At 35.9% G+C, this 24,204-nt stretch overlaps 1 protein-coding gene across 12 annotated transcripts in view; it reads right to left on the bottom strand.

Moving 5' to 3' along the window:
* The window catches only part of TTLL7 (tubulin tyrosine ligase like 7), a 157,441-nt gene that overhangs the window by 43,238 nt on the left and 89,999 nt on the right, over window positions 1-24,204 (bottom strand). For all 12 annotated transcript variants that reach the window (XR_007476958.1, XR_007476954.1, XR_004484267.2 and 9 more), the window contains 5 exons: window positions 21,329-21,423; window positions 6,492-6,639; window positions 6,333-6,406; window positions 4,864-4,999; window positions 754-840 (listed from right to left, as the gene is read on the bottom strand). Coding sequence is in view for 9 of the 12 variants with exons in the window: in XM_004262947.4 (XP_004262995.1) it covers window positions 754-840; window positions 4,864-4,999; window positions 6,333-6,406; window positions 6,492-6,639; window positions 21,329-21,423 (540 nt within the window). In the remaining 3 variants the exon portion in view is untranslated. The remainder of the gene's footprint in view (window positions 1-753; window positions 841-4,863; window positions 5,000-6,332; window positions 6,407-6,491; window positions 6,640-21,328; window positions 21,424-24,204) is intronic.

Below are 24,204 nucleotides of genomic sequence, written 5' to 3'. Positions count from 1 at the left end.
TAATCAATCAAGCAATTAATCAATTATTCTTTTAATAGGCAAGCATTCCAGGCATATAGAAAAAGCATGACAGAGCATGATGTATGTAAGGATATAGTAATAGTTCAGTATTGCTGAAATGTAAAGTGAAAAACAGCAGAATGAAAAAACTTTCCAAGACTTTACAAATTCAACTCTTTCCTACTCTACTAGCAAGGACTTTGACATATAACAAAAGAACATGTGGATGTCATCACCACAGAGCAGATGAAGGTAAAGCAAACACCTGCCTATTTTTGCCAGCATGACAGCTTTCTATGTCTTCCTAGAAACTGTAACTATTTTTCCTTACAAAATTTCAATATTGCCGTGCCAGCAAAAGATGGGGCTCCCCATTAGGATCTCTGGAGTCATGATTTGCCTGATCTATAATGCTACACGTCTCTGACAATTATATGTTTAGAGATAGGAAAACATAATACTGAGTATAGAATGAGGGTACCAGTTCTAGGTCCTGCTTGGCCCTGACTCACAGGGCTTTCACTAGATGAGGGAAAGAGTCAGAAAATGAGGAAAACTATCAAAACAAAACAAAGCTTCTCCTGAGTATAAGAAAGCATGATCTTCCTAATTCTATCTTCACTGGAAACACAGTCCACAGAGTTCCTTGAAAGTAGCATCAGTTATTCTTACAGTGAGAAATACAAAGGGAAAATCAACTGTCCTTAGTAGAGTCTATCTACTCTGATATTAAGGAAGATAAAGATACTGCACCTTTGGTCCTCGAGACTTGGCAGTTTTGCCCATCAACTTTTCGTCATCAATTTCACATTGTTCCAGAAGATCCAAAATATCTTCCTCCTTAAAAAATATTTAATTAAAATTGTTATGACTAATGGACTCCAGAATTAATTAAAAGATTATTAATCTTGTGTACAACAAGGATTCCGAAAAGTATTTAACAAAGATTGCTCAGATCAAATGAGAAAAAAGGGTCATGGCAAACCCTCTTAAAGAAACTTTCACTAAAACCTGGCAATAAAAATAATACTTAGCTGAAATCTATTATGTATTGATTATCATAAACAAATATATCCTTATGTTCTAGTATACTATTAAAATCTTAGAATACAATACTTCAATAAATTAGCCTATTGGACACTTTAAAATTTCTAAAAGTTCACTCTAATTTTTCCAGACCGCAATTTCATCAATCATTGCTGTATCAATTAGTGCAAAATAATATTACGACTGCAGACAGAACACTGATGATTGGCCTAATAGTTTCATTTAGAACAATCTAATGTTAGTATTTAGGTAATAGGCACAATTTAATGAAACTTTAAAATTTTTACCTATTGCACACGAGTATCTTTAGAACTTTATGAAAGGTTTTCACTCTATAGGCCTAACACCTTTTCTCATGCTCTTCTAGAGTCACTTTGAAGTCAAAGGGTAAAGTTATAAAAACATACACCCAAGTGGATGTTGAGCAAACCAGAGCAATAGGAGTACAACAGCTTTACTAAACGAGGTAGAGTTAACTGCTTTCATTGAGTTATTTATTCAACCTATACAAATATCACAACTTCATTTATATATTTATGATTTATATCTGTGCTTCTTTTTTTAAAAAAAGGGTTTTAGAGAAACTAGAAATCTCACTGTGCAATGGAAATCTGTAAAATAGGTTACTCTTCATCGCAATCTAAGATTTAGCTATTAAAATATCAAAAGACTCTTAATATAAAGTTTGATTAAACAATAACCCTACAAAGGATTCCAAAGACAGCAGCACAAGACAGTTAAAAAGTAAGGAGTTCTGCTTCTGTTCAGGAGAAGGAAGGTCATATAGACAGCATTTTCATCATAAGAGCTAAAAAAAGATGATAAACTAAATAATCATATATTTTAAGACATTAGAAAGCTGTGGATAAAAGTAGTGTAAAAGGAATTATACCAGAGAGGGAAAAGTTCTCCCTAGGTGAGCAGAGATAAGTGGCCACTTTCTACTTTACGTTCATTTGTCAGGTCTGGACACAGATGAGCAGAGATTAGGTCTATAATAGAGAGATTCTGTGGGGGTAAAGAGAATCCAGTAGAGTTTTCAAAGGTCACGTGGGCTACTGAGACATCTAGAAGAGCCCCACAGAGCTGGTTCTCTTCGCCTGCTGGGTCTTTCCAATAGCAATTTTAGTTGAGTATGTAGTAGAATAGGAGGATAGAGGCATGGATGGAAAACCAGAACTAGAGAGAAGCTCACGCACTGCAACAAAGAGCCCGCGCTGCAACGAAAGATCCCGCATACCTCAATGAAGACCCACGAGCTGCAACTAAGACCCACCACAGCCAAAATAATTAATTAATTAATTAAATATAAATAAATAAATTAAATAAATAAATAAATAAAACTCTATAACCATCGCCTGTAGTGTACACATTATTTTCAAGTAGACTTGGACATTCACTAATATAAGTACCATATTGAGTTAAAGCAAGTCTCAATTTATTTTACAAGACTGAAATCAGAATATGTTTTCTAACACCAATGAACTAAGCTAGAAACTTTACCAAAACTAAAACTAGAACATTTTAAATGTATGGAAATTAAGCAACAAACTTCTAAGTAACCAAAATAAAAATAAAAAAATAATTTAAAATGCAGTTAGTAAAAATACAATATATAAAAATGCTAGATATAAGGGTAATATACAAAAATAATCAGGTGTTCACATCCTGGCAACAAGTTAAAAATTAAAAAAAATTACAAACAATATTATCAGCAACAGCAGCAAAAACATCAAATACTTAAAAATAAATTTAATGAAAGATGTGCAAAAACTATAAACTGAAAACTACGAATATAGCAGAGTTATTAAAGATCCAAGTAGATGGAGAGATATGTCATATTAATGGATCAGAAGACTCAGTATTGTTAATTCCCCAGAAATTGTTTTGTAGATTCCTCAGTCCAAATTAAAATCCCAGCAGCCTTTTTTTGTAATTAAAAAATTAATCAAAATCTAGAATCAAACTGATTCTAAAATGTGTATGAAAGCATAAAAGGACCTAGAAAAGCCAAAAGAGTTTTAAATAGAATAAATTTAAGGACTCACACTACCTAGTTTTGACACTCATTATAAAACAACAGTAGTAAAGACTGTGTGAGTGTTATATAAGAAGAGGCTCCCAGATCAATGGAAGGGGGCAGGCAAAGTGGTGACATTTAAACTAGATTTTGAAGAATCAAATTGAGACTTGAAGCCTATTTATTATGTGCCAAGGTACTTAAAACAGACTATTTTAATTAACCTCAATTTTAGTTTCATAACCTGTCAAGTATACTTTTAATACTACTATTTTAGTGATCTGATTGATCCAATAGTTTAATGTAAGTTTACAAAATTAACATGTGGGGGAGCTGGAATTTGAATGTAGGTCTATCTGGCTCCAGAATCCTTAGGATTTCTAGGACCAGAGTGATGGGAAGATGGAACAGAGGCTGCATCCAGAGGAGAGAGAAATGACATTATAAAACAGGTAGAGGAAAATGAAAAGGTCTCTCACTGTCTGGGTCAGGAAAAACAAAAAGACCACAGAACATAATTCTAATGGTGAAAATACTTGCATATGTCAAAAGAGGGATATTTAAAGGAAAAGAGCATTGGGGTATACAATATTCCTTCTGCTTCTGTCCCTTAGGCCTAGCCAGCTTGAAAATGGCTTTATATCCTCCTGTTGCAGAATTTTAGTGAAAAGACCATAGCAAAATCTATCTATAATAAACTTTATCATGATTTTTGAATCACTCAATATAACAGGGTATCCAAGATACTGGAGGTATCACTCTAGGGAGATTTCCAGTAATGTAAAATATAAACAATTTTAATAGGTCTGTGTGATGGAATGAAGAACACAAGGAAGAGTAAGTACGTGAGTAAATATGAATACTTAGAAAACTATTAAAGACCACTGACTGTTTAGACAACAAATAAAAACTTGTTTGTCCAATGGAACATTAGCAAGCATGATGCTAGCAGAGGCTTGATTAGTCACTGCACTCTGGGCTTGTCCTCTTGAAATGCTCCATTTTGGAACCCTGAGCTATCGTATTAAGAGATCCAGTTACCCTCCTTACATGGTCATGTAGAGAGAAAGAGACACCCAGCCTGCTCCCCAGATGTTCCAGCTATCTCATCTGATGCACCAGACACAGAAGTGAAGCCTTCTTGGATTTCCTTCCCCAGTTGAGTTGATAAATGCAAATATATGATTCACTCCAAGCTAGCTCAGCAGAAGAACCACTCAACTAAGCCCAGCCAAGACTGTGGAATAATGAGCAAATAAATGCAATGGCTTATTATACTGCAAAAGATAACTAACAGACCTTTTAGTAAGGCAAATAGATTACTCTGTGTGTGTGTTTCAATTACTTCTCATATGCCAGGTCTATGCAGTATCAGGAAAAAATTATTGTATAACGTTAGTTACAATCTAACTATGTAGCAATATAGTTACATAGTTAACTATATTGTTAACTATGTAACTCATATCTCATTCTCAAACAATGAGAACATCACAAACCACTAGGTTATTTCAATCTATTTTTTTATTCAGTTATGTATAAATAACTGTAATAAAACATTTATTAAAATAGATTACAACATAATATCAACATTTTCTACTGCTTAACTTGTCTTGTTAAAAAACATCTTATTTATGAAATCATTTGGTTGGTTATGAAACATTACCAACTGTTAAAATGGAAGGAAAGTGCATCTTAAAAGTAAAATGTTTTTATATGTGGAATTAAGATGGGTTGTTTATAAAGACATATTGTGTGGCTTCATTCTTTTTTTTCTTTATAAACATTCATTCCTTTACCTTCATCTTTTTCAAAGGATTATTCATCTCTCGCTGGAATGAAGCTGCTCTTCCTGAAAGGAAGGTCTGAAAGGCAACAGCCAACAAATTTTCATACTTTTCAAGTAGTGTTTTATCTTCAGGAGGATAAATTCGCCTACAATAAAATCAGATAAACCAGCTTGTTTAAAAAAAGCTATCATAGCACAAGAGTTAAGGTCAACTACATAGATAATTCTTGACCATCTACTCTGTCAGTCACTTTACTAGGTGCTAGAAATAAAGGTGAATATAGTTACAAGAAATCCATAAATTTTCATTTGTTACCAATACAAATTGAAGTTTATCTAGAAAATTATCATTAAACAATGCAGTTCCAGAAGGCACAGTATAAAGGTTTGGTCAAGGGGAGGTGGTTGAAGAAGAATCACAATTGGGCATATTGAGAAATATAGAACTTTACTGGAGAGAGTTTAGGTGATGAGGGATAATTTGAGAAGTTTTAGACTCAGTGTGATTATTGATGTATACCAGAATGTAGGGATTAATCCTAATGATCTTTTGAGGGGTGGTGGAATTTGTCTCTCTGGTGGAGAGAATTAGGTAGACGTAGGGTGAGAGGAATGTGTTCTCATCATCACTGTTGATAGTGTTAAGGCCGGAAAGAACATCTTACCAGGAGTGCGGGAAGCTCTATGATGTCAAATCCTCCTAATTCTGCTGAGTCAGTATCAAAGCTTGGGAGGAGGGGCTGTCTTTCCAAGAACACAAAGAGCTTAGGGGATCCCCTTTTCTCCTGTCAAAGGTGATACTGTGGAGGAGGTCCAGTTCTGTACAGTCCAAACCCCTTTCTATTGTCTCATACCTGCCTCCTCCAAACATTTTCATTATTTGCCTGGTTCCTGATATATTTGAACTTAAAACAAAGTACAGGGGCTTCCCTGGTGGGGCGGTGGTTTAGCGTCCACCTGCCGACACAGGGGACGTGGGTTCGTGCCCCGGTCCGGGAAGATCCCACATGCTGCGGAGCACCTGGGCCCGTGAGCCATGGCCGCTGAGCCTGCATGTCCGGAGCCTGTGCTCCGCAACGGGAGAGGCCACAATAGTGAGAGGCCCGTGTACCGCAAAAAAAAAAAAATAGTAATAAATAAATAAAAGTAAAACAAAGTACAGCAACCACTCTGAACTGACAGAAAGAATACTAAGAGACCTGAAACCTGACTTTTTCAAAATAGTGTATTATAATTAAATAAGGTCATATGATTACATCAGCCTGAAAAGACTTCACACAAACCACCCCAGGAGCTCTCTCCAAGTCTGAACCATCTACTTGCTAACTATCTTTTCTTTCTGGAAATAAATTAAACAAAAAGCACTTTCTCAGAATGAAATAAACAGCGCTTAAGATAAGCTTAAAAGTTAAAAAATGCAGGCACTTCTGTTTTGACACTTCACTTCTTCAATCTATTAAAAAACAAAAGCACAGTTACCTGTAATTCCCCATGTGTCGATTTTCATGTTCTTCTTTCGAGATCTGCTTCCGTACCTGAGCAAGTCTCTCCTTCTAGAAATGAAGAAATTTTACAAATAAAACCTGACAAATGAATTATGCAATTCAAATTGCAGGTACATTGTTAAATTTTTCATACCAACTCTTCTTTCCGCCTCTCCAACTGATGTCTCTGCTGTTCTGAGTCTGAGGAACCCGGTAAAAGCCTTTTGATTGAATTTTGACCATAAAGTCTCCTTTGAGCCTCAGCTTTTTGTTTAGCCAAGTTTCTCCTTTTATCACTGGTCCTAAAATATAGAACACAAGACCATATTCAAGAATTCAAATAAGCTCTAACCTTATCCCTGTGAGAATCAGCAGAAGAGGGGACCCAGTGGAGATAAGAATCAGTTTTTATTAAATTTATATATTCACATATGTTATATTCACCTAGTCATTCATCAAATATGGATCTCCATACAGTAAATAGACGTTCTGAAGGTAACAAGATAAAATGGAGACAGTATAGCAACTTACTAGCAATACAACCTTAGGTCAATTAACTGCGGGGTCTGTTTTCCCATACATTAAATGCTAACAATATCATTTCCCTCCTAGAGTTCTTATAAAGATTAACTTGGGGTAACATTAATAGGTCCTTAATAAATGTTGTTTCCTTACTCTTCCTTCAACCAATGCCCTTTATATTTAAGCATTCTTACTTATACTGACCACCCTTCAGCATATTTTCAATTCAGATTGAAATCTCAGCCTAACAATCATTACTGAATTGAAAGCATCGGCATAGTCCTTCTCATTTTTGCCCAGTGATGCAAATTTAATCATAGCTGTCTGATTTTTATTGGAAAATTCCTGTTGTAAGAGTGCTTTCCTCTGAACTTGTTTTCTCTCTCTTCCCTCCCATGTAGCTGGTACGATCAGATAAGCCTGAGGTCTCTTCTCTCTCCCTCTGACTTACACTATTATATACCAATCTTAAAGATCTAGCAGGAACAGGGTGAAAAAAGAAAAAGGCAAAAAAGAAAAGGAAAAGCCAATTTTTCCCTCAGCCATAGGAAAAAATAGAGTTCTTATTCTTGAGCTTATATTTCCATGCCTTGCAATGTCATTAGTCTGGTAGGGCCCAGATGAAGGTGTAAAGCAAAGGAAAGGGTACAAGGAGGCCATCTGGCCAGCTTCTAGTGTGGAGAGGTAAAAGACACACCTAAGTTTACAGGAGGTCCCATTCTATTCAATAAGGGATTGCACTGAAAATACTGGGCCAAGGCCCTAGATAATAGAGAGTGTTCTTTTGCCTCAAGTATGCACCACCTCACAACTTGAACTTGCAAGGGTATTAGGAAACTGATCTATTATCTTTCATAACAACATTACGGTTTGAGTGGCAGGAGTTCAACAAGTGAACAGGATAGAAGGAATAATTTGAGAAAAGGAATAAACACGTCCAGAAAATTGTAAGTCATTTAGTATGTCTGGAGCTATCAGTGAATGCAGGAAACTCAGCTAATTAAAGCCTTCTAGCTTTAATACTAGGTTACTGACTCTCAAATTGAACTTTAGGCAATGGGGGAGAGGAGAGAGTGAGTTTTAAAAGGAGAAGAGAATAATTATATTTGCAGGTTTTAAATGTTATGCCTTGGCAGCAGAAGCAAGAAGAACCACAATCCTGCAGGCTGTGGAACGAAAACCACATTCACAGAAAGATAGACAAAAAGAAAAGGCAGAGGACTATGTACCAGATGAAGGAACAAGACAAAACCCCAGAAAAATAACCATATGAAGTGGAGATAGGCAATCTTCCAGGAAAAGAATTCAGAATAATGATAGTGAAGATGATCCAGGACCTTGGAAAAACAATGGAGGCAAAGATCAAGAAGAGGAAAGAAATGTTCAACAAAGACCTAGAAGAAGTAAAGAACAAACACCTAGAAGAATTAAAGAACAAACAAACAGAGATGAACAATACAATAAATGAAATGAAAAATACACTACAAGGAATCAATAGCAGAATAACTGAGGCCGAAGAACGGATAAGTGACCTGGAAGCCAGAATGGTGGAATTCACTGCTGTGGAACAGAATAAAGAAACAAGAATTAAATGAAGACAGCCTAAGAGACCTCCGGGACAACATTAAAAACACCAACATTCACATTAGAGGGGTCCCAGAAGGAGAAGAGAGAGGGAAAGGACCCAAGAAAATACTGGCAGAGATTATAGTCGAAAACTTCCTAACATGGGAAAGGAAATAGCCACCCAGGTCCAGGAAGTGCAGAGAATTCCAGGCAGGATAACCCCAAGGAGAAACACACTGAGACAAAGAGTAAGCAAATTGACAAAAATTAAAGACAAAGAAAAATTATTAAAAGTAACAAGGGAAAAATGACAAACAACATACCACGGAACTCCCATAAGGTTAAGAGCTGATTTCTCAGCAGAAACTCTACAAGCCAGAAGGGAGTGGCATGATGTATTTAAAGTGATGAAAGGGAAGAACCTAAAACCAAGATTACTCTACCTGGTGACGATCTCGTTCAGATTCAATGGAGAAATCAAAAGCTTTACAGACAAGCAAAAGCTAAGAGAATTCAGCACTACCAAACCAGGTCTACAACAAATGCTAAAGGAACTTCTCTAAGTGGGAAACACAAGAGAAGAGAAGGACCTACAAAAATAAACCCAAAACAATTAAGAAAATGGTCACAGGAACATACATATCGATAATTACCTTAAATGTGAATGGATTAAATGCTCCAACCAAAAGATACAGGCTCACTGAATGGTTATAAAAACAAGACCCATATATATGCTGTCGACAAGAGACCCACTTCAGACCTAGGGACACATACAGACTGAAAGTGAGGGGACAGAAAAAGATACTCCATGCAAATGGAAATCAAAAGAAAGCTGGAGTAGCAATACTAATATCAGATAAAATAGATTTTAAAACAAAGAATGTTACAAGAGACAAGGAAGGATACTACATAATGATCAAGGGATCAATCCAAGAAGAAGATATAATAATTATAAATATATATGCACCCAACGTAGGAGCACCTCGATACATAAGGCAACTGCTAACAGCTATAAAAGAGGAAATCGACAGTAAAACAGTAATAGTGGGGGACTTGAACACCTCACCAAAGAACATATCATCCAGACAGAAAATTAATAAGGAAACACAAGCTTTAAATGAAACAATAGACCAGATAGATTTGATATTTATAGGACATTCCATCCAAAAACAGCAGACTACACTTTTGTCCCACGTGTGCACGGAATATTGTCCAAGATAGATCATATATTGGGTCACAAATCAAGCCTCAGTAAATTTAAGAAAAATTGAAATCATATCAAGCATCTTTTCTGACCACAATGCTATGAGATTAGAAATAAATTACAGGGGGAAAAAAACGTAAAAAACACAAACACATGGAGGCTACACAATATGTTACTAAATAACCAAGAGATCACTGAAGAAATCAAAGAGGAAATCAAAAAATACCTAGAAACAAATGACAATGGAGACACGACAACCCAAACCTATGGGATGCAGGAAAAACAGTCCTAAGAGGGAAGTTTATAGCAATACAATCCTACCTCAGGAAACAAGAAAAATCTCAAATAAACTATCTAACCTTACACCTAAAGGAACGAGAGAAAGAAGAACAAATAAAACCCAAAGTTAGTAGAAGGAAAAAAATCATAAAGATCAGAGAAGAAAACACTGAAATAGAAACAAAGAAAACAATAGCAAAGATCAATAAAACTAAAAGCTGGTTCTTTGAGAAGATAAACAAATTGATAAACCTTTAGCCAGACTTATCAAGAAAAAGAGGGAGAGGACTCAAATCAATAGGATTAGAAATGAAAAAAGAGAAGTTACAACAGACACCACGGAAAAACAAAGCATCATAAGAGACTACTACAAGCAACTCTTCGCCAATAAAATGGACAACTTGGAAGAAATGGACAAATTCTTAGAAAAGCACAACCTTTGAAAATGAACCAGGAAGAAAGGAAAAATATGAACAGACCAATCACAAGCACTGAAATTGAAACCGTGATTTAAAATCTTCCAACAAACAAAAGTCCAGGACCAGATGGCTTCACAGGTGAATTCTATCAAACATTTAGAGAAGAGCTGACACCCATCCTTCTCAAACTCTTCCAAAAAACTGCAGAGGATGGAACACTCCCAAACTCATTCTACGAGGCCACCATCACCCTGACACCAAAACCAGACAAAGATACTACAAAAAAAGAAAATTACAGACCAATATCACTGATGAATATAGATGCAAAAATCCTCAACAAAATACTAGCAATCAGAATCCAACAGCACATTAAAAGGACCATACACCATAAGCAAGTGGGATTTATCCCAGGGATGCAAGGATTCTTCAATATATGCAAATCAATCAATGTGATATACCATATTAAAAAACGGAAGAATAAAAACCCTATGATAATCTCAACAGATGCAGAAAAAGCTTTTGACAAAATTCATCACCCATTTATGGTAAAAACTCTCCAGAAAGTGGGTATAGAGGGAAACTACCTCAACATTATAAAGGCCATATTCTTGGATTGGAAAAATCATTATTGTGAAACTGACTATGCTACACAAAGCAATCTACAGATTCAATACAATCCCTATCAAATTACCCATGGCACTTTTTACAGGACTAGAACAAAAATGTCTTACAATTTGTATGGAGATGCAACAGACCCTGAAGAGCCAAAGCAACTTTGAGGGAAAAAAACAGAGCTGGAGGAATCAGACTCCCTGACTTCAGACTATACTACAAAACTACAGTAATCAAGACAATATGGTACTGACACAAAAACAGAAATATAGATCAACGGAACAGGATAGAAAGCCCAGAGATAAACCCACGTACCTATGGTCAACTAATCTATGACAAAGGAGCCAAAGATATACAATGGAGAAAAGACAGTCTCTTTAATAAATCATGCTGAGAAAACAGGACAGCTACATGTAAAAGAATGATATCAGAACACTCCCTGACACCATCCACAAAAATAAACTCAAAATGGATTAAAGACCTAACTGTAAGACCGGACACTACAAAACTCTTAGAGAAAAACATAGGCAGAACACTATGACATAAATCACAGGAAGATCTTTTTTGACCCATCTCCTAAAGAAATGGAAATAAACCCAAAAATAAACAAATGGGACCTAATGAAACTTAAAAGCTTTTGCACAGCAAAGGAAACCATAAACAAGACAAAAAGACAACCCTCAGAATGGGAGAAAATATTTGCAAACGAATCAGCGGACAAAGGATTAATCTCCAAAATATATAAAGAGCTCATGCAGCTCATTATTAAAAAAACAAACAACCCAATCCAAAAATGGGCAGAAGACCTAAATAGACATTTCTGCAGAGAACACATACAGATGGCCAAGAGCCACATGAAAAGCTGCTCAACATCACTAATTATTAGAGAAATGTAATTGCAAAACTACAATGAGGTATCACCTCACACCAGTTAGAATGGGCATCGTCAGAAAATCTATAAACAACAAATGCTGGAGAGGGTGTGGAGAAAAGGGAACCCTCTTGCACTGTTGGTGGGAATGTAAATTGATACAGCCACTATGAATAACAGCATGGAGGTTCCTTAAACAGCTAAAAAAAGAATTACCATATGACCCAGCAACCCCACTACTGGGCATATAACCAGAGGAACCCATAATTCAAAAAGAGTCATATATCACAATGTTCATTGCAGCGCTATTTACAATAGCCAGGTCATGGAAGCAACTTAAATGCCCATTGACAGACGAATGGATAAAGAAGATGTGGTACATTTATACAATGGAATATTACTCAGCCATAAAAAGGAACAAAATTGGGTCATTTGTAGAGATGTGGATGGACCTAGAGACTAAGTCAGAAAGAGAAAAACAAATATCATATATTAACACATATATGTGGAATGTAGAAAAATGGTACAGATGAACCAGTTTGCAAGGCAGAAATAAAGACACAGATGTAGAGAGAGAACAAACGTATGGACACCAAGCGGGGAAAGTGGGGGTGGATGGTGGTGGGATGAATTGGGCGATTGGGATTGACATATATACACTAATATGTGTAAAACTGATAACTAATAGGAACCTGCTGTATAAAAATAAGTAAATCAAAATCAAAAAAAAAAAAAAAAGAGTATCCCTTGGCAATATGTACAGTGGCTTAGAAGTGGATGAGAAAAGAAGCAGGCTGTTAAGATAGTCTATGGTCTGAATGTTTGTGCCCCCCCCAAAACCCATATGTTGAAATATTAACTCCCAAAGGTGATGATATTAGTACGTGGGGCCTCTGGGAGGTGATTAGGCCATGAGGGTGGAACCTCCTTGAAAGGGATTAGTGTCCTTATAAAAGAGACTCCAGAGGGCTCCCTAGACCCTTCTGCCATGTGATGATACAATAAGAAGTATGTGACCCAGAAGCAGGCCACACTCAACCACACTGGCACCCTAATCTTGGACCACCAGCCTACAGAACCATGAGAAATAAATCTCTGTTTTTTATAACCTATTAAGTCTATGGTATTTTGTTATAGCAGCCCAAACAAATTAAAACAAATGGAATGCTATTTCATTAGCAAATATAAAATATGACAGCCTGGACCAGGGAAGCAGCAGTCAGATTAGAAAATAAGGAAAGATTCAAAGGGTTATTTTAGAGGAAGAATGAATGACTTTGGTGATTAATTATTATTATTAGTTAGATGTGAGGAGTAACAAAAAGGGCTGAACTTGAGATGGCAACAAGATTGATTTTAGTGACTGGATGATTGAGAATATCATTTTTCCAATGGTAAATACTAAATCTGGATGAGTTTCCTTTGTTTAGGGAAAGGGGAAATGTGGTTTAGGTAGCTCTTAACTTTTAATTTTTTTGATATTCCATTTTACGTAGAACAATCATTTCTATTTACCATACAATTTAAAGGAAGGAGAGGAGAGAAAAGAAGAACAAAGACCAAACAGTTGGTAAGAAAAAAAAATGTAAGAGAGGAAGGAAAAATGAAATGACAGAAAAGAGGAAGGGAGAATTAAAAAAAAAGGATTGAGAATATTATGAGAATGCTGTGGAAGAAATGAACATAGAGCTATATGCACCTTCACAGCAAACACGGCACTCACAGACAAGGACACTGACACACACACAGCTCAAGAACATACCTATAAAGAAGAGTAACAGAAATAAGCTCACAAAGTCCTTTGGACACACTGAGAAACAAAGAAAAGCCAGTCACACCCAGACATTTTCTCTAGACGACTGCTCCCATATTCTGGCCTTGAGAAATACTGCCATTCTAAAAACTCTGCTTGGATTCCTATAAATATAGGTATAAAACAGCACTAATGACTCTTAGTCCACAATAAAAATTTAACCAGAGACCACAGGATCTCCATTCACTTAGCATTGTAATCAGCATTTTTCCATTCAGCTGTATCCACACACTGTCCTAAGGAGTTTTGTTTATAGTTTCTGGAGCTCTTTCCACTACTCATTACTCTGTGATTCCATACAAGGGATTTCTCTTTCTAATCAGCTGGCTTCGCACACTCAAGCTCCTGTAATATGGAATCCCTGGAAGTTCTATGAACATCCTGTGCTTGCCTCACTTCCTTATCTTACCACAAGGAGTTACCTTGGAATGAAATGTCCTTCCCCTACCCTTGTCTTCCAACCTAATTTTTTTTTAGTACTCACTATACGCTAGTCCTAGATATGGCCCTGGAAATACAAAGATGAATAGACAGAGACATTGCCCTCAAGTGTCAGCAATGGCATGTGAATAAATACATAGAGTACAATGGATGCTATTTTAAAAAGTGATAGTAGGTAGGGTGATGGCACAAGGGAGGAAGTAAACCACTTTGCCTCAGCAAAAGCTTCAAATAGGAAGTCAGGCCTGTGCTAGGTATTTAAGGATTAGTTGACAAAAAATGTGGTATATGCATGCAATGGAATATTATTTGGCCTTAAAAGGGAAGGAAATTATGACACATGCTACAACATGGATGTACCCTGAAGACATTATGCTAAGTGAAATAAGACAGTCGCAAAAGAACAAATACTGTATGATTATACTTATATGAGGTACCTAGGAAAATTCATAAAGACAGAAAGTGGAATGGTGGCTGCCAGGGGCTTGTGGCAGGTGGAAATGGGGAGTTGTTTAATGGGTACAGAATTTCAGTTTTACACAATGAAGAAAGGTTCAGAGAAGGATGGTGGTAATGGTTGCATAATAATGTGAATGTACCTATTGCCACTGAGTTGCAGACTTAAAAATGGTTACAATAGTAAAGTTTAAGTATATTTTACCACGATTTTTAAAAATGAATCAACATTCACCAGAGGAACAAAGCTAAGAGAAAATTTAAATAAGAATACACGCAAAACCATGAATATGTGAAACAGCATCGCACGAGAGTTCTTAGAAAAATTAATTCTAAGTCAGGGAAAAGAGAAGAACAAAAAGTGATCAGATTGGCGAGATATGCAAGGGCCAGATCAAAAAAAGTCTTGTGTCTAAAGATCAAAAACACTTTGTAGGCAATGTTTAAACTTTATCTGATAGTGTGGAAACAATCTGAGCAGAATATTAGAGTTTATAAATATCTCTTTAAATGTTGGCATCACTCAGGCTCTGCCCTTACCCCACTTTACTTCTCAATATATACACTCCAACTGTATGTTCTCATCCACTGGATTCAACAGCAATCTATACACAGATTTCAATCACATAGATGTCTCTATCCCCTGGAGCCCTGTATATCAAATCTCCCACTTAACAATTCTGCCTGGGTGTCTCAAAGCACTTCAAAATCAACATGTTTAAGACTGAATTATCTCTCATTTCTACCTTCTCCCATCACTTCTAAGCCTGTTTCTTGCCTTAAAGCTCTATCTAAATAAATGGTATACTGTCAAATAAGTCATCCAAGCCAGAAACCGAGACTTTGAACTCCCAGCACCTACCCCTATAGTAGCGGGCACTCAATAAACACTTGTAAAGTGATTTGCAGAGCAACAGAGTGGACACTGCAAAACGGGGTGAAGGTAAGTGCTGAAGGAAGGAAGGAATCCAATAAAATAGCCAAGGAGAGAAATGAGAAGTCCCTAAACTTGAAAAGGAGTCTAAGAAATTAAGCGGAAGTCATACATTTGACAGAACTACTTAAACAATATAGATGCCAAAAAAATGTATAGGCATATTGCTTAAATAATCTAAAATACTTGATACACTTGTATAAGCTAAATAAAATTTTCCCATTCTACATTTCTTTCCTTTCTCCTCATTTCCTTTAGAATAATTGAAATATCAGTAGAGTTTAGGCAAATCATAATTTGATCATACAAAAGAAGGGGCCATATGAAAATTTCTGAACAAGTTTACACGTCAATCTTTTTTTAATAATGCCTTCCACATAAATCTACTTCTCAATCAGGCATCTGCTAAATGCTTGAAAACATTTCAAATAAATAAATTGCTTGGAAGTATCCCACAACTCTTTTAGAGTTCCTGAAATGACAATTAGAACCAATTGAGATCATAAAATTCCTGAGCTTAAATGACCTCAGAGGTCCTTTAATCTAATACCTTAAATGCTATTTGTTTTTTGTTTTTTTTTTCACACACACACACTGTATTTTATTTTTACAAGAGATAAATAAACTGACACCAAGCATTGTAAATGGATGACCACAACGAAAGCAACAATGATTGCAATTGCCAAACATGAAACACACTCATACTATGTCACAATATTGACATTCAGTCCAGTAATCCTCCACTGTAACAGCTCCTTTACTTTGCAGTGAAAATTCATTTGTATATTTTTTGCCTCTGAGTTCTTGAGGGATTTTTTTTTATTCAAACAGAAAGTCACAAAAATTATAATCATCCTCATCAGTTCACTCAGTCCCATGTAATTATTTTTTTTATCTTGATCTTTTGTTAGCACTTTTATGAATTCATCAGTTTTCCATTAGAGTTCTGAAAATGCTTATTCATTCAGTTCAGCAGTATAGTCAGTTACCAGAAACCTGTACTTGTCAGAGTCTTATCCATGAATTCCTTGAAGATGAAACCCTTTTATAAGAACATTTTTGCAAAAGCATCAGAATACACCCAGAACTGTCTGTAAATGACAAAAGACTTAAAAATGACCACGGTTAAAGATTTGATGAAAGTTCATAATAATGCAATTGACAAGGAAATTTAGTTATTTCTGAGATATACAGTTTAAAGTAATAACTAGAATTATGACTTATAACATTATATTAGAACGTATAAGATTTTTAGAAATTTCATGTAATGTATGAAACATTTATATTAACATATTTCCATACAAATAACCCAATGAAAGTTTAGTATTAGTTGTTTCTTTTCGTTTGGTTTGTTTTTTATACTGCAGGTTATTATTAGTCATCAATTTTATACACATCAGTGTATACATATCAATCCCAATTGCCCAATTCAGCACACCACCATCCCCACCCCACCGCGGTTTTCCCCCCTTGGTGTCCATACATTTGTTCTCTACATCTGTGTCTCAACTTCTGCCCTACAAACCGGTTCATCTGTACCATTTTTCTAGGTTCCACATACATGCGTTAATATACGATATTTGTTCTTCTCTTTCTGACGTACTTCACTCTGTATGACAGTCTTTAGATGCATCCACGTCTCAAGAAAAGACTAAATTTCATTCCTTTTATAGCTGAGTAATATTCCATTGTATATATGTACCACATCTTCTTTATCCAATCGTCTGTCAATGGGCATTTAGGTTGCTTCCATGACCTGGCTATTGTAAATAGTGCTGCAATAAACACTGGGGTGCATGTGTCTTTTTGAATCATGGTTTTCTCTGGGTATATGCCCAGTAGTGGGATTGCTGGATCATATGGTAAATTCTATTTTTAGGTTTTTAAGAAACCTCCATACTGTTCTCCATAGTGGCTGTATCAATTTACATTCCCACCAACAGTGCAAGAGGGTTCCCTTTTCTCCACACCCTCTCCAGCATTTGTTGTTTGTAGATTTTCTGATGATGCCCATTCTAACTGGTGTGAGGTGATACCTCATCGTAGTTTTGATTTGCATTTCTCTAATAATTAGTGATGTCGACCAGCTTTTCATGTGCTTCTTGGCCATCTGTATGTCTTCTTGGCAGAAATGTCTATTTAGGTCTTCTGCCCATTTTTGGATTGGGTTGTTTGTTTCTTTAATATTAAGCTGCATGAGCTGTTTATATGTTTTGGAGATTAATCCTTTGTCTGTTGCTTCATTTGCAAATATTTTCTCCCATTCTGAGGGTTGTCTTTTCATCTTGTTTATGGTTTCCTTTGCTGTGCAAAAGCTTTGAAGTTTCATTAGGTCCCATTTGTTTATTTTTGTTTTTACTTCCATTACTCTAGGAGGTGGATCAAAACAGATCTTGCTGTGATTTATGTCAAAGAGTGTTCTTCCAAAGTTTTCCTCTAAGGGTTTTATAGTGTCCGGTCTTACATTTAGGTCTCTAATCCATTTTGAGTTTATTTTTGTGTATGGTGTTAGGGAGTGTTCTAATTACAGTCTTTTACATGTAGCTGCCCAGTTTTCCCAGCACCACTTATTGAAGAGACTGTCTTTTCTCCATTGTATATCTTTGCCTCCTTTGACATAGATTAGTTGACCACAGGTGTGTGGGTTTACCTCTGGGCTTTCTATCTGGTTCCATTGATCTATGTTTCTGCTTTTGTGCCAGTACCATATTGTCTTGATTACTATAGCTTTGTAGTATAGTCTGAAGTCAGGGAGTCTGATTCCTCCTGCTCTGTTTTTTTCCTTCAATACTGCTTTGGCTATTTGGGGTCTTTTGTTTCTCCATACAAATTTTAAGATGCTTTGTTCTAGTTCCGTAAAAAATGCCATTGGTAATTTGAAGGGATTGCATTGAATCTGTAGATTGCTTTGGGTAGTATAGTCATTTTCACAATTTTGATTCTTCCAATCCAAGAACATGGTATATCTCTCCATCTGTTGGTATCATCTTTAATTTCTTTCATCAGTGTCTTACAGTGTTCTGCATACAGGTCTTTTGTCTCCCTAGGTAGGTTTATTCCTAGGTATTTTATTCTTTTTGTTGCAATGGTAAATGGGAGTCTTTCCATAATTTCTCTTTCAGATTTTTCATCATTAGTGTATAGGAATACAAGAGATTTCTGTACATTAGTTTTGTATCCTGCAACTTTACCAAATTCACTGATTAGCTCTAGTAGCTTTCTGGTGGCATCTTTAGGATTCTCTATGTATAGTATCATGTCATCTGCAAACAGTGACAGTTTTACTTCTTCTTTTCCAATTTGGATTCCTTTTATTTCTTTTTCTTCTCTGATTGCCGTGGCTAGGACTTCCAAAACTATGTTGAATAATAGTGGCGAGAGTGGACATCCTTGTCTTGTTCCTGATCTTAGAGGAAATGCTTTCAGTGTTTCACCACTGAGAATGATGTTTGCTGTGGGTTTGTCGTATATGGCCTTTATTATGTTGAGGTAGGTTCCCTGTATGCCCACTTTCTGGAGAATTTTTATCATAAATGGTGTTGAATTTTGTCAAAAGCTTTTTCTGCATCTATTGAGATGATCATATGGTTTTTATTCTTCAATTTGTTAATATGGTGTATCACATTGATTGATTTGCATATATTGAAGAATCCTCGCGTCCCTGGGATAAATCTCACTTGATCATGTTGTATGATCCTTTTAATGTGTTGTTGGATTCCGTTTGCTAGTATTTTTTTTTTTTTTTTTTTGCGGTATGCGGGCCTCTCACTGTTGTGGCCTCTCCCGTTGCGGAGCACAGGCTCCGGATGCGCAGGCTCAGCAGCCGTGGCTCAAGGGTCCAGCTGCTCCACGGCATGTGGGATCCTCCCAGACCGGGGCACAAACCTGCATCCCCTGCATTGGCAGGCGGACTCAACCACTGCGCCACCAGGGAAGCCCCTGTTTGCTAGTATTTTGTTGAGGATTTTTGCATCTAAATTCATCAGTGATATTGGTCTGTAATTTTCTTTTTTTGTAGTATCTTTGGTTTTGGTACCAGGGTGATGGTGGCCTCAGAGAATGAGTTCGGGAGTGTTCCTTCCTCCCCAGTTTTTTGGAAGAGTTTGAGAAGGATGGGTTTTAGCTCTTCTCTAAATGTTTGGTAGAATTCACCTGTGAAGCCATCTGGTCCTGGACTTTTGTTTGTTGGAAGATTTTTAATCACAGTTTCAATTTCATTACTTGTGATTGGTCTGTTCATATTTTCTGTTTCTTCCTGGTTCAGCCTTGGAAGGTTATATCTTTCTAAGAATTTGTCCATTTCTTCCACGTTGTCCATTTTATTGGCACAGAGTTGCTTGTAGTAGTCTCTTAGGATGCTTTTATTTCTGCGGTGTCTGTTGTAACTTCTCCTTTCCATTTCTAATTTTATTGATTTGAGTCCTCTCCTTCTTTTTCTTCATGAGTCTGGCTAATAGTTTATCAGTTTTGTTTATCTTCTCAAAGAACCAGATTTTAGTTTTATTGATCTTTGCTATTGTTTTCTTTGTTCCTATTTCATTTATTTCTGCTCCGGTCTTTACGATTTCTTTCCCTCTGCTAATTTTGGGTTTTGTTTGTTCTTCTTTCTCTAGTTCCTTTAGGTGTAAGGTTACATTGTTTACTTGAGATTTTTCTTATTTCTTAAGGTAGGTTTGTATAGCTATAAATTTCACTCTTAGAACTGCTTTTGCTGCATCCCATAGGTTTTGGATCATCGTGTTTTCATTGTCATTTGTCTCTAGGTATTTTTTGATTTCCTATTTGACTTCTTACGTGATCTCTTGGTTATTTAGTAACGAATTGTTTAGCCTCCACATGTTTGTGTTTTTTACTGGTTTTCCCCTGTAATTCATTTCTAATATCATATGTTGTGGTCAGAAAAGATGCTTGATATGATTTCAATTTTCTTAAATTTACTGAGGCTTGATTTGTGACCCAAGATGTGATCCTAAATGCTATTTGAACACTTATAATAGCAGACAACTCACTACCTCATTAAGCAGTTCAGTTAAACTTCTAACAATTTTTTTCATAATGAGCCAAAGCTTACCACATAATAAGATTTCAAACATTTGACATTCATGATTATGTATGCTTCAACCAAACTAATAATATTCTATTGATGCAGCAATCCCAGTTCTGGGTATATATTTAAAGAAGTTGAAATCAGGATTTGACTGATCCTGTTGAACCAGGATTCAACAGATACCCTGTGGGTATATGATCTAAAGATACCCACATTCCCATGTTCACTGCAGCATTATGCACAACATCTAAGACATGGAAACAACCTAAATGTTCTGCAATGGATGGATAAAAAATGTGGTATATATAAGATGGAATATTATTCAGCCTTAAAAACGAAGGAAATCCTGTTAATGCTGTTCAATGGGAAGGTTAACTCTCACTTAACTGCTTCTCTTTTCTTCTCTGTTTACCCAGGCAGCATGATACAGTGGAAAGACCTTTGGACAGAAAGGTTGGAAATGCATTTTTGAGGTTTTTTAACTCCCTGAGTGACCTTTGTGCTTTAGTTTTTTCTTGTGAGGTGAGGAAAACAGTCCAGAAGGTTTCCTAAGGTATTCTCCAATTCCACCCCATAGTCTGTATTATACCAACAATGCAATTTAAGCATATTTACTGTAGGTTCAAATAATATGGGGAGAAGGAGAAGCTGAGTTCAGGAGAAGAGGAAAAGATATTTAAAAAGAAGAAAGCTAAATGGGTTTGAAGAATGGAATCAAGAAATTCACAATACAAAATACTAAAATTACAAGACAATTCCACTTACAAATGATTGTTCTATGCCAAATATGGTGAAAAAAATTCCAGAAGATGGAGGAAACACTTTACCTGATATTTAGTAGCTTCAGTGCATTTAGCAGCACTCCCCTTTTTACATCATAGTCTATTTTCTGATCAGTTCCAAAGCTTGGAGCTCGATTGATCTGAAATTTACAAAGAAAACAATAAGTAAACAAATGTTGGTAGGTCAATCAATATGCAGTACAAATTTGTTAATTTAATGTGGGATCCCCAACCAGTAGGACTCTACAATAAATCTCAAAGCACTATATGGTAGATGGCCCAGTCACCATTGCCACTCCTCCCTTCCCCAACACCTTAAGTCAAGGAGTTGCAAGGAATTGACTGTCATCACTGCCCCTTCCCCCTGCTGCCTTAGCTTCAGATGTTCAGTCAGCATATCTGCCCTCTCCCTCCTCTCCACTCTCTCCAATCTATTACTCCATGAACTCTAGGTCTTAACTTTAGGAAGTTAAAGTGACTCATCCAGACAAAAAGGTTGGAGGACCAGTAATAACAATAACAATAATAAAAATGGAACAAAAAATAATAGGGATATTACCAATATAGTAATAATTATATTCATGTATGTATTTCCCATATTGAAATTATCAGTGCCCTCTTTTCACTGCTTTCAGATCTTCTGGATGAATATGTCTATTGTTGCCTGAAAAATAAATTGTATTTCTTTCTTCCTGGGTCAGACAATAATTCATCAATTTTCATTTCATTTCATTGAAATTACTCAGAGGATACCATTAAAGGTAGCTGCAAACTAACCTCTATGAGCTTTTCTAACTGTTTAAGGAGTCATGGGAATAACTGAGCCATTTGTGGTTGTTCTTTCCCACATCATTTCTAGGATTTCACTAAGAAGAAAAATAAGAAGTAACTACATATACCCTGAAATCTAGTATACAATATATTACCACTTCAAGAGCTGGAGTGTTTGTTTTTGTCTTTGTTGTTTTGGGTTTTATTGTTGTTGTTGTTGTTGTTATGAAAATGTAATTGGGATAGCAGATGTTTAAGAAAATTACTTACTCAATTAACTCAGTTGGTGAGAACACTGCTGAGTTCAAAACTACAGCTTTGCTTCATGACCACCAACTAACTCCACAGGCTATCTCAAAAAACATGCATGCTACTCCTCATAGAGGAGGGTCATCTTATACAAAACCATCACCACAAAAGACAAGATAACTGACAACACGCATTTTACAACTGGCAGCTGAAGGAAATGCCACATTACACTTAAGAAATCATCCAGGAATACAAATGCCTCTAATTATAAATGTGGCACAAGATCACTGCAGAAAAATTAGAAACAGAAGCCAAACAAACAACAGAAAGATCACCTGCAATTCCACTACCTTGTGTCTTGTTAACCATTTGATAAATGGTGCTCCAGATATTTGCTATGTATACATTTTATAATATTCATTTGCCTTCCAATATATCTCTATACTAAATATACTACTTTATAATCCAAGGTTTTCTCTTAATAATGTATTGTGAAAATCTTTCATGTCATCATTTTGATAGTTACCTGGTATTCCTTGTATAGAATTATGGCAAACTGTATTTTTTTCAATAGAGAAATGCCTTACTATATTATGCCTTTGCTGATTTCTGATATAGAAGGTGATGAACATATTCTTGTCTGTGTGATGTGGTCTCAAGGGGAAGAGAATAGCTTGGTAATTGCAAGAACATCCATTTATTCCAGGTAAATTTGAAAAAGGAAGTTTATTAATCTACTACTTTAAAGCTCCAAGTATTTCCTCTTACAAGTGCAGAGAAAGGGTAAAGTAATGTTTTTATATGAAAAAAGTTTCAACCATTCAATACTGATTCAAATCTCTGGAATTTGAAAAACAAAGATAGTTCTGCTACTACATGTAACAGGATTATTAAAAAAAAAAAACATTTTTGAACTGATGATTAAGTGGTTTACTGAAATGTTATCTATCTTTATAGAATTCCTCAGTGCTTCATTCTAAAACTGCAGTCTGGAATTCTGCCAAGCATATCCCTCCTCCAGGATGGTAGACAGTCTTGGTACAACATAATCTCAGACCCTCTCTCTTTTTTATTTCAGATTCTTCACTCTACTCTCATGCAAGAGAAATTGGTCTATCAAGAAATGTACCTACACATCAAATAAACTAATACGTGGAAAGGTAGAAAAACTAATTCAATTAACATTTTGGATTTTTTCTTTAAGTTTTATGAGAAAGGTAAAGAAAAAAATAAAAGAAAAACCACAAATGGCTGACAGAAGAAACGCTGAAAATTAGGGTTCCATCCAGCCCAAGTTCTATTCTATAACGTGGACGGCTTCTTTTGGTTCTCATTTCCTAACCCAACTGTAAAACAAACAAAACCCACAAGTGTTAGAGTCTTAAAGCTCAGCAGCTTGTAAATGCGTGCAAAAAGGAAAATTATTAGAAAGCAAATTAAATTAATAAATACTATTTATTAACCAACCAAATCACAGTTTTATTATCAAGATAAGCACAATCATTTCATGCACACATAAAAGTTTCCATAATAGATTCTGTGCTCCTAAATTAGTGCTGTTTCCTCCGACCAGTAACTTCTCCCAGCCCCAGCCCCTACCCCACTTTCTACCACCTTAAATACTCCTCAGGTGTTCCCTCTTCTGCAAAGACATTTTTTTAACTCTCAAATTTACACATGTACACAGAGAAATTAGTCACTCTGCTTGTGCTGGCTCCTTATTCCCTACTTATACTTGTAAATACTAGCATAAACACATATCTGAGTCCCCACTAGACCAGGACAACCTTATTTTTCTTCTATCTCCACCATCTGGCCCAATGATTTGTTGACATTAATTCAAGGATACTTAAAATATTAGCATTATATTTATACTCCACTCAATTTCCATGTTTTTCCCT

The sequence above is a fragment of the Orcinus orca genome, chromosome 1 (genome assembly GCF_937001465.1).
Source record: "Orcinus orca chromosome 1, mOrcOrc1.1, whole genome shotgun sequence".
NCBI lineage: Eukaryota > Metazoa > Chordata > Mammalia > Artiodactyla > Delphinidae > Orcinus > Orcinus orca.
This window is presented reverse-complemented; position numbering and strand designations above follow the sequence as displayed.